This window comes from Erithacus rubecula, assembly GCF_903797595.1.
Source record: "Erithacus rubecula genome assembly, chromosome: 13".
In the NCBI taxonomy this organism is placed as follows: domain Eukaryota; kingdom Metazoa; phylum Chordata; class Aves; order Passeriformes; family Muscicapidae; genus Erithacus; species Erithacus rubecula.
In genome coordinates, this window is record NC_136665.1 from 6,438,470 (window position 1) to 6,449,991 (window position 11,522).

Consider the following 11,522-nt stretch of genomic DNA (forward strand, 5'->3'; position numbering starts at 1 on the left):
TTGCCTCCAGCCCCTCACACAACCCCACAACACCCCAGAGCCGCCGGGCACCGCCCCCGCTCCCTCCCCGCGCCTGCGCGGCTGCACCGCGCCTGCGCCGCGCCCCCGGCTCTATAAAGGCGGCAGTGCGGGAGCGCAGCCCGGGGTAGCTTTCGCGTCGCCCGTGTCACTTTGCCGTCACCTCCGGTGTCCTGTTCAGCAGCGAGGATGGAGGCGGTGGTGCGGCGCTGCCCGTTCCTGGCCCGTGTGTCCCAGGCGTTCCTGCAGAAGGCTGGGCCGTCGCTGCTGCTGTACGCCCAGCACTGCCCGCGCATGATGGAGGCGGCGCCGCCGGCCGCCCGCTCCCTCGCCATGTCCGCCGCCCGCGGGCAGCAGGCGGAGGAGACCCCCGCGGGCCGCCGCGGTGAGTACGGCCGGGAGCCGGCCGGGGTCACACACGGGCCCCTGAAGGGGAGAGAAATAACACAGACATTGCGTGTCTCGGGAGGAAACTTCTGGAATAGGCAGCGCTGAGGCAGGGGTTGCTTAATCCTTGAAATGTCCGCGGTAAGGAAATGTGTGACCGTGGCATGAATCAGGGACCGGCCTGCCGGGGCGAGCCCCGCGCTGGCTCCGGGATCCTGGCTCTCGGTTCCTCACCGTGCCGTGGCCCCGCACGCCACCCGGGAATGTTCCTTGGGCACCTCTTCCCCAGGCACTCGGGAAGGAGCTGAGGCTGGCAGCAGAGGAAGCTGCACAGCTGAAAAATCTCTGAACTCCTCGAAAGAAGATCCGTAGAATCACAGTTAGATTAGAAAAGACTTCTGAGTTCGAGTCCAGCCTGTGACTGAACACAACCATGTCAACTAAACCATGGTACTTAGTGTCACATCCAGTCTTACCTTAAATCTTTTTCTTAAATATTCCCATCGGGAGTGAAAGAGAGGTATTTTTGCCCCTCAGAGGGTACAGTGCTAGATCTAGCATCTTAAATCAGATCTCCCTTGGGTGTTACTTGGATTTTGTGCTTGTATAAATAAAAGGTGACTGCTGAGTTAAATAGTTCTGAATGAGTCCTGCCAAATTAATTGCAAATCAAAAATCTGAAGTCAGTGTGTTAAAATGAAGCTGAAGTGTTTTCTTTGTCCCCATCTCAGAGGCCAAGACTGTCAAAGAAGTGGCCCAGCAGAATGTGGATGGAGCCCAGCCTCCTGCTGGCCACCCACCTGCCAGCACTAGCCAGGGTACAGCTACCAAATGCCCATTCCTGGCAGCTCAGATGAACCACAAGAACAGCAATGTTTTCTGCAAAGCCAGCCTGGAGCTGCAGGAGGATGTGCAGGAAATGCAGGCGGACAGGCAAGGTATGTTCTCTGTGCACTGAGGCAGTGATTCCTCCTGAGAGCTTCTGGTGCCTGACTTGAGTGTGCCAGTTCTGCCAGGCACCACTGGAATGATGCAGTTGGGATTATGGGAGGCTGCAGGGAAAAGCTGCTGGAGAATGTAGGTGTTAATGACATATCTGTGATGTTGTGTAGGGTTTCCCTGGGTGATTTTGATGTGGGAATACAGTGATCTGTATTCTGATGTGCTGGCTGGCTCTAGATGTGTGAGTCAAGCTGATACACTTGCACCCAAGCAGATGCTGAGATCTGAAGAGAGCTTTGCCAGGGTGCTGGTTTAGACAAAGGTTTTACATCCAAAGATGGAGCAAAGTGTGGAGACACCAGGCAAGTACCAGCACAAATCCAAGCTTTAAAGCAGCAAATGATTTTTGGTGTGGGTTTTTTTGTGTTTATGGAGCTAAAGGCTGTTGGCTAGCTTGAAGGGCTGTCCTTCAAAGCAACTTATCAGCAGTATCAGTAAAGCCTTGTTGCATGTCTCAGGAGGCTTATTTTACTTTCCTGTTTGCCTTCTGTGAAATAGTTCTTAAAAAATAAACCTGTGCTAACAGAACAAAAAGGAAGCAGCTGACTAGAACTCTGCCTTCAGTTAGGTGTGTACTAATATTTTCAGGTAAGTGCTGTAGCTGTTTAGTGTGGTTCTCTGAGTCATGATGGACCAAATATGTTGTAAGGAAATTGCCTGTTGTATTGTGATTGATTAGCATGGCTAATCCTTCTGTCTTGTCCAATGCAAATTTATAAGCAAATAAAATAGTTCATCCTAGCAGGATCAATGTGGGGGTTTTGGGCATGTCCTTCCTAAAGACTGAAATGTTGGTTTTACTTTAAATGTTTGTTTTGCTGAATTACTTACTTCACTCTGTTTCAAACCAAACAAACTCACTGGAATTTATTGCGACATCTGTAGGTACGGAATTTGCCAAAATGCCAAGTACTTCCACAGTGAGAAAGATTGAGACTGAGGGAGAAGAGCAGAGTGGCTTGCTCAAGAAGTTTAAGGATATTATGCTGAAGCAAAGACCGGAAAGCGTTTCTCATCTGCTTCAGGATAACTTGCCAAAATGTAAGAATGTCTGGCAAAACCCCCAGAGGCCTGGTGTGTTGTGATTATTTCCTATGTGCTGAAGTGTCTGTTTCCTTTCAGCTGTATCCACCTTCCAGTATGACCAGTTCTTTGAGAAGAAGATAGATGAGAAGAAGAAGGATCACACCTACCGAGTGTTCAAGACGGTGAACCGGAAGGCGCAGATCTTCCCCATGGCCGACGACTACACCGACTCCCTGATCACCAAAAAGGAGGTGTCTGTGTGGTGCAGCAACGATTACCTCGGCATGAGCCGCCACCCTCGTGTCTGCAGAGCTGTCATGTGAGTAGGGCTGTGTTCTTAGCAGGTGTTTTCAAGCTGTGTTTTGTGGGAAGCTTCTGAAAACTGATTGCTGTGCTGTGGTACGTGGATCCAGGGCTGCACTGTGTGTACTGGTCACTGATTGTGCTCTTTGGATCTTCTTGGAAGCCCCCAGGTGTTACCAGATAAACTGGATGGTAAATTGCAGCTGTACTTGGTCACTGCTTTCTGACCTTACTGGACTCCTGAGTGTGCAGGTTGCTCAAAGACACAACAGCTGCTTTTTGCTGCCAGTTTTTATAGAACAGTCCTGATTATGTATCAGAACATTTTCAGCAATGATCCTTTACTCTTCTGTATGTTCCACAGCAATGCTAATGCCTCTCTTGGGCCCTCTTTAGGGAAACACTGAAACAACATGGTGCTGGAGCAGGAGGCACGAGAAACATATCAGGAACAAGTAAATTTCACGTCGACTTGGAAAAAGAACTAGCTGATCTTCATGGAAAAGATGCAGCACTGTTGTTCTCATCTTGCTTTGTAGCCAATGACTCCACCCTCTTCACTCTAGCTAAAATGCTACCAGGTAAGAACTCAAACTGCACCTCTGCCATAAAAACACAGCCTTGCCCCAAGCTGTTGGGAATGTGTTTTGCAAATAGGTGTCCAAAGTGAGGATTCATCCTAATCCATCAGCAGAGTATGGTTTGCTGGTTTTAATACCATATTCAAGTTATGTTCAATACGAATGACAGTGTCAATCTACTGAGATTGAGATTTGTGAGCTGGGAGCTGCTGGAGAAATTAGACAAGCAATCTTCTGTTCTTGTAGGCAGCAGGAGTTTCCTCCCATTGGAAGGGGTGAACTTCTCTCTTAGAAGTTCAGAAGTTAGGAGAGTTAGATAAATGAGAGTTTGAGAAAATAGTTGTGTTAGTTTGAACACCTAAAATAAACCTCAAATGTTATTCTTGCTTCATGATATCTAACTTGCTCTTTTGATCAAGAGCATTACTTTCAAGAACAAGCTGCCCTTGTTTCCTGAAGTCTTCCCATACATAATGCAATACTAGGAATCAGTTAATGCTTTCTATACTTACAGTATATCTGGGCTGTTTCCTCAGGTTGTGAGATCTACTCTGATTCTGGAAACCATGCCTCCATGATCCAGGGGATCTGTAACAGCAGGGTGCCAAAACATATATTTCGCCATAATGATGTCAACCATCTTCGAGAATTATTGAAAAAGTCTGATCCATCCACCCCTAAAATTGTTGCATTTGAAACTGTTCACTCAATGGATGGTAAGTTGACATCAAAGCCTCTCTGCTTCTAGGGCAATTTGTCCTCAAATCATCTGTGTTTGAGGTCTCAAAGTGTGGTGCTGTAGAGGTTGTGCAGGGGTTCTTCTGGGGTTTGTCCAGTCCCACAGGAAATCCTGAACTGTCAGTCACTGCTTTGGTTCCCAGGTGCTGTGTGTCCCCTGGAAGAGCTGTGTGACGTGGCCCACGAGCACGGGGCCATCACCTTTGTGGACGAGGTGCACGCCGTGGGGCTGTACGGGGCGCGAGGAGGTGGGATCGGAGACCGGGACGGGGTCATGCACAAGATGGACATCATCTCTGGAACGCTTGGTATGCACAGCCTGGCACTCCTGCACCAGCTCAGGCAGCAAAGCTGCTGAGCAGCCAAATTAAGTGGGTTAGCTCAAAATCAGTCTAGTCAAATGAACTTGTTAAGGGCTGCTGGGGCCTAGGATTTTTCAAAAAACCCAAGGGATTTAAGTGTGCTCCACAGCTTGAAAAGCTTCTGTTAAGCTCCTTACACTGCCTTAGAAATAGTTGTGGTAGCTTTGTATGGGGTTTTCCTTTAAGCAAGCTAGCAAAAAGTCCTCCAATGGCATGTTATACAACTCAAGAAGAAATTCAGGTGAGAATGCTAGTAGAGCAGTTCTCTATATTTAGTAGTACTTAGTTCCTTTATGTGGCTCCTTTATGTGAAATGGAGTGCTCCTAATCTAGAAACCTGAGATGAGGAGTTATGTAAAGAGATTTGGCAAGTACTGAAGCAACTGCTATTACCTGAGTAGAATGCAGGCTCAGGAGTAAGTTTACTACTGCAAATTGGAAGGTTATTTAAACAGCTTTCAAAACAAATAAAATTTGCTAGGAAAGTTCATGCCCTTTGGAACTTAAAGTGCTGGGTTACAGCCTAATAGGAGCAAAAGTGTTCATCAGACACCCTAGTTCTGTCTGTGGCTGTGTTCTGTACTCCTTTAAAAAGGAGGGCTGGTATCAACTGCACAATCACTGTAACAGCCTTCTGTGCTCCTTAGAAGCAAAAGCTATTTCTAGCATCCCTGAAACAGATTATTTTAAATCTGTTGAGAGACTTACTGTTGATCACTTGGGGTCACTGTTGAAGTCCCTGCTTGATGATTTGGCTTGTAAGGTCCTCCTCCCCAAAATCAAAACTTTTATATTTGATAGAGACATGAACTGTTCTTGCTGTGCAGTAACTAGATCCACATTATCAAGATTGGCTTAAAAACCAAGCTGTACCACGTGCTGAGTAAATACGAGATTACCGAGGCAGGGCTGGAGCGTGCCACGACCGCATTACGTATTTGGTTAGGATAACCCATTCCTCAAGTGAAAAGCTCCAATATTTCAATTCATTCGATTTTATGTTTTTTTTTTTATTTTCCCCTTCAGGCAAAGCATTTGGCTGTGTGGGAGGCTACATCTCCAGCACCAGCTCCCTGATCGACACGGTGCGCTCGTACGCCGCCGGCTTCATCTTCACCACGTCGCTGCCGCCCATGCTGCTGGCCGGGGCGCTGGCGTCGGTGCGCACGCTCAAGAGCGCCGAGGGGCAGGCGCTCAGGCGCCAGCACCAGCGCAACGTCCAGCTCATGAGGCAGATGCTGATGGACGCGGGGCTGCCCGTGGTGCACTGCCCCAGCCACATCATTCCCGTCAGGGTGAGTGCCTGGGGCGCTGCTGGCACGGGCTGCCTGCTCGCTGTCCCTGAGCGCGTTGGACCCTCGGTGTTAGTTACTGCCTTCTCCAAGTGTAAACTCGCCACGTGCCAGGAGTGTGGCTTAAGCTTAAGCCTGGTGTAAATAGAAAATGCGGGGAGAAAGACTGGGGGTTTCAGACAGCATACAGAAAATAAAGCAACTGCTAACAAACTAGTAAAAAGATTTGGGTTGTAAATGGTTACCTGCCTAGGCTGCAGTGGTGTTCTTATGCCCAGAGTGCTCTGCAACACAGATTTTTAGCCTTTCTTTCTCAGCTACATGTTGCTTACCACACCATTGGATTCTTATGGTTTGCTAACTTGGGCAAACAGTTGACAATTTTACCAGCTCTCATCTTCTGGTTGATCTTGTAACTTAACATTTTGAACTTCAGGTTGCAGATGCTGCTAAAAATACAGAGATCTGTGACAAGCTGATGAGCCAGCACAGCATCTACGTCCAAGCCATCAACTACCCAACAGTTCCCCGTGGAGAGGAACTGCTCAGAATTGCTCCTACACCTCACCACACCCCTCAGATGATGAGTTATTTTATTGGTGAGTGCAGTGACTATCTTGCCTGTGCAGTCTTTGTACTAAAGATGAAACTAGGAAGCACTTAAGTTTTAGATGTCATGAGCTAGGCAGTGTCTTTCCACTGCTGCAGCACATCCTGCACATTTTCTGCTTGGAGGCCAGTGCACTGTGACTTTGGGAACAGAGGGTGCAAGGCCAGTGCAGACCTGTACCCAGCCAGGGCTCTGCTCATGCATTGTCCAAACCAATCTTTACGTTACTTGTTCTCAAACTCAGCTGCCCTGTTAACTTGTCTTAAACATGGATCTGTCCAGAGAAAGTTGATTCTTCTTCTCTCTCCTGTCAGGAGAGGTGATATGAGGATAGCTGAGACTTAATTGCAGCCCAGTTGTTCCAAGAGGTAGATTGTGTCAGAGTGAAATCCTATAATCCCTGCTCACTTGTTAAGAGAATAAATATGCTAACACTTCTGCTGCTTCTCTAAAGCAACCCAGGCTTAAACTTTGATCTTGATAAACTTTTCTTAACAGAAAAACTGCTGGCTACGTGGAAAGATGTTGGTCTGGAGCTGAAACCACACTCCTCAGCTGAATGCAACTTCTGTAGACGACCCCTGCATTTTGAAGTGATGAGTGAACGAGAACGAGCCTACTTCAGTGGCATGAGCAAATTAGTATCTGTCAGTGCATGAAAGTAACAGTGTTAGTTGTTGTTCAGCTCTAGTATTGAGTCAGTAGCATTTTTTAATTGCTCAAGTATTTTAATTGTAGTTGAAGCACTACGCTCTGAAAATAAATTTCTAGAGCCATGATGCCCAGTTGTGTTTGTGTGCTTCTCTGTGTCCCTTCCATAACTGGAGCTGAAGTCTTGGGGCTGGGAGGGCATTTGATGGAATAAAACTGTGCTCTACAGCTTCATGCCCCTCAGCTGAACTACTGCCTGTCCAGTAACTATGCTCAAAGAGCTTCAGTACTGCTTGCTGCACAGGGTTGATTTATTATGAAGAGAGAAAATAGTTTATCTGGGGCATCTTCCTGAAAGCCTTTAAAAATATGTAGGTATAGTTCTACATGCCCACTAAAGCTTTAGTACTTTGAGAAGTGTTGCATAAGCAGCTTGCACCCATGTTTTGGGAGGCAGGCATTTAGAATGTGTTCTGATAGATGCTATCTCCCTCTGTTACCTCTTCTTCCTTTGTAGCTTTGTGCACAGCACAAAGCATTCCCCTTCTGGCATTCCCTACACTGAGGGAAAAGGTGCTAGTGCAATTAATTAAGTGGTGTTTTCTGACTACCTGACAGAAGCCCAAGGTGGTGGTGTGGCAGGGGCTGGAAGGTGGGTTCATTGCTGCCTGTGTTTCTGCAGGTCTGCATGAGCTGCTGTTCAGTGCACCCAGAGCTAGACTGGTGTAAAAACTGTCAGCAAGCAATACAATAGTAGAGAAGCTATTGTAGGACAACACCCAATAGTGCCTTTACAACCCTTGTGAAACCTTAGGCCTGTTACACCCAATTGCCATCTTATTTCATGCTTTGGTGAGTAGCAAAGGCCTGCTTTGAACAGGAGGGACATAATTCTCTGGGTGAGCACGTGTGCTCAGCAGAGGTCAATATTGGCATGAAGTCAAGCTGAACTGCTCCTTGCAGGTGCCTGCATGTCCAGGAGCTGCTGCAGTGACTTTCACAAGCCCCTGAACAGCCACTCTCTCCCAGGGACTCTTGTTTTCTGGCTCTAAGGAGCCCACCTGGCACTTCCCCTGCTGTCACGCTCTCATGTGTGCTGTGAGGCTCCCTCCCACTAGGGATCCATTATAATATCACAAAGAGCCATGTGTGGTGGAGATAGAAGCCCAAATTAAAGCAAAACCATCAGCTGGAAGTCACCAGTTGTTTAAGCATGTACTGAAGCACCCTGCTATTCTCAGAAGAGTTTTTATAAAATAGTTGACTTTTCAGGCAGTCAAGCCCTTTGCCAGCCAGCCACGGTGATGCTGCTGCCTCTGCCATGTGCAGATGTTCTGTAAAACAGAATGTGACCCAGCTGGCCTGGCCTTGCCATGAATCTTTTGTGGCCCAAGACTCTGCATATGCATCTGTTATAGAGCTCTTCCCATTATCTTTTAGCTTATATTTCTGCATTAACTGGAGACATAAAATAACAAGCCACAGCTCTTCCATCAACCTCTCCCTAGGACCTTGTCCCCAGCACCATAACGTGCCAACAATGTCATTGCTAACTCTGGCAACAATCAGGGAACAGCTGTAAGCAATCAGTGTGTGTGGGAGATAACACAGCATGCTGACTCACATATGGCCATATTCTGACAGCACCAGGACTCTTGCATTGCTAATTTTTTTTCACTGAAAGCTTTCAGAACTGGCCTAGTCCATTTTACAAACCAGTTAATAAGCCCAGTTTTTCTTCCTAGTTTTTATAACAGCAACTCAACACTTTGTACTACCAAAGAGAAGAAACAAGACATGGAAAGGTATCAGCTATCAGAAATCTCCAACGTTCCTCCAAATTAATCACAGGATAGAACCAAACCCCAGGATTCTATGCTGGCAACCTTTGAAATGGCAGGAACACGAACAACCTCAGCACGTGGCAGCCAGTACCTCCACACCTCTGTCACCTCAGCTGTGACAAATTACCTTTAGCACTAGTACTGGCAAGCAAGTGTGAAAGCAGAACCAGGGCACAGCAAGAGGCCAGCAGATATCCATCACTTAACTGCAAAAGAAAGACAAATCCAATGGCACATTGAAAGGATAAATTCTCCCCAATGAAAAAACAAAGAAAGAAAAAATAAACACATATTGTTTCCCAGCAAATAAATATTGAATGGGGGATTGTATAAGTAGGGATAAGTTATGCAAACTTTAATTTGGTTCCTGGAAAATAATAGAGGAAGTAATCAGTAAAATATGTTTAAAGCCAGACAATGGCAGTGGCAGTGTAAGGAAGCAAAAATGCAGCCATAAAGCCATGGCTAACATTTGTTTGGGATAAAATAATTCATCTAGTTAAATCTTGCACTGCCCTAAATTCATAGCCTCCTCCATCTCCCAACCTATTTACACAATGGAGAAACCCCAGGTGCCACAGGAGCAGCAAAACCATTCCAGGTGCAAGCAGTAGCACGTGTTCCCATTGCTGGGAGGAGAGGTTTCTCTTCCTGCCATGGTCAGGGGCATTACTAACACCACCAAACTCACACCTCTGCTCTCCCTGATGCTTTGCACCCATTTATTTTGGGGGACACCCCTTGCACTGCAGCCTGGCTGCTGCTGGAGCATAGACTCACCACAACCACTCTTGTTGGGGCACACACTGGCACAAGGCACCAGAAGCCTAATGCAAGGTAGCCCCTGGCCCAGAGCTGCTAGCCCAGCACCAGCATGGCTGGAGTCCACGGTTATTTCAGATGTTCTGTGCCCCAGCCACCCTCCAGCTTGATCCCAAACCCTCACCATCCCCAGGCTGGGTTAGGCACCCTCCTCTCCACCCAGCCCCCCAATCCTGCCCAGTCCCAGGGGGGCTGATCCCAGATATCCTTACTCCCACAGGTAAATAGCCTTTCACTCCCTGCTTCTTGCCATTCCCCAAGGATTAAGGGAGGGCATGAAGCTCTTAAGAGGGCAAGGGCTCATCTCCCTTTCCCAGGGGCACCTGAGGTTTCACAGCCCTGGTGCCAACTGCTTCTGAATTCACACATTCAGCTTGCAACCAGGTCTAATTCTCTTGCATTCCTCTGCTTCAGATCTCAGGGGAGCAGAAACCAAAGGAGTTAGCTCCTCTGAGATTTCAACCTTTCCCACATGGGAATCCCATAAGGAAAAGTATCACAGTCCTGTCATTTACTCTGCAGCTTCTTTGCCGTGGAGTCCATGAACCTTTGTGTGAGTCTGAAAACCCTGAGCACTCAGCTGGCTGTGTGGGTGTTCAGCCCTGCAGCTGCCCCTTCTGTTTGAAGCAGGTTGTGCCCTGCTGTCCCCTGCCCAGCCAGGCAAATCCCAGGTGCCCTGAGGTGACACAAGTCACTGCTGACCAAGTGTGGGTTTCCCAAGCATTGCCTCAAACCACAGGTCTTTTGTAGGGCAGCAGCAGAGACTTTTAGCTCAAACCTTAAAGAGAATCTGGGACAGGAAAGGAAGGCATGAGCTGGAAAGAGATGGACATGAGATAGGATGTGGGGGACAGGTGATAACAGAATAGCAAGGGATGGAAGATAGAGAATGGGCTGGAGGATAGAATGGACACAGAATGGGAAGGGATGAGACAGGAGACAGGATGACATGGGATGGAAGGGCTGGCCAGCCTTTGGGCTGCTCCTGGACATGTGTCCCATGACCATGGGCCTTGGCACAGGGGGGCTGTCACCTGGAATGGCTGCACTGGCAGGGAGTGGGACAGGTGGGGAAAGGGCACAGCCTCACTCCCCCTCAATATTTGGGCAAGTTAAGAACTACAGAGCACAGAAGGGGAGGAAGATCCAAAGGAGAATGGTGACTCAGCTTGTCAAATGACTCTGGTGGCGTCAGCCAGGCTTATTAGCATTTATATACGGAGGGAGCTTTCCTGCACTGAGGCTGCTTCCTGCATAGCAGCATCTTCCCTCCTTCTCTGTGTCAAAGGGAAACTAATTCAGGACTGGATTTTTTTTTTTTCTTTTTTGCATTGAACCTGTTTTTTTAAAGCATTTTACAGCTGGCTTTGCAAATCTTCCATCTCATCCTGGGCATGGAGGGTAAACCTGAGCCATGGCAATGTCCTCACCTGGGTGAGGAGTGGGAGGATTTGGAGCTTAGGATGAAGGCAGACTCCATTCTGCAGGCATTCTCAATTCTTCTCTTAGCTTTGCATCCTCCTGCCTTCCCTCCCTATGGCCAGGCAGGAATTCACTCCAGGCAAGAGAACAGCCCCCACAGCATCTTCACAACCTTGCAACATCACCAGCCACTATAACAAAGAAAGTGGGGCTGAGCAGGGACGCTGCCTCCTGCTCTGGAGTGGCTCAGTGTAAAAATCTCTGCCAGCACCGTGGTTGTGCCACAGCTGAGGTGTGGATGTCCTGCAGGGTGCTGAGGGCTGGACTCAGCCAGGGCAGGCAGGTTGTGAGAGTTGCTGGCTCCTGGCTTGACATGTCCAAGCAATTTGCTTTGCAGCTCCAAAGCCCACAGCTGCTGAATGCCCAAACATGCAAACCCAGGAGATCTCCAAAGAGCATCAGAC

The 11,522-nt window shown here is 48.0% G+C and overlaps 1 protein-coding gene across 1 annotated transcript; it reads left to right on the plus strand.

Moving 5' to 3' along the window:
- Positions 1-101: 101 nt before the first annotated feature.
- On the plus strand, positions 102-7,098 carry ALAS1 (5'-aminolevulinate synthase 1). Its single transcript, XM_079317283.1, has 10 exons — positions 102-403; positions 1,137-1,343; positions 2,293-2,448; positions 2,530-2,752; positions 3,133-3,317; positions 3,854-4,033; positions 4,199-4,363; positions 5,444-5,712; positions 6,146-6,308; positions 6,818-7,098. The coding sequence occupies exons 1-10, from the start codon at positions 208-210 to the stop codon at positions 6,976-6,978; spliced, it is 1,905 nt and encodes a 634-aa protein (XP_079173409.1). The 5' UTR covers positions 102-207; the 3' UTR covers positions 6,979-7,098.
- Positions 7,099-11,522: the final 4,424 nt, after the last annotated feature.

Bases quoted from the DNA above. Each gene is read 5' to 3' on its own strand.
- ALAS1 (XM_079317283.1), top strand. From the start codon at position 208: ATGGAGGCGGTGGTGCGGCGCTGCCCGTTCCTGGCCCGTGTGTCCCAG. The intron at 404-1,136 runs GTGAGTACGGCC...TCCCCATCTCAG, and splicing joins GACCCCCGCGGGCCGCCGCG to AGGCCAAGACTGTCAAAGAA. The intron at 6,309-6,817 runs GTGAGTGCAGTG...TTTTCTTAACAG, and splicing joins GATGATGAGTTATTTTATTG to AAAAACTGCTGGCTACGTGG.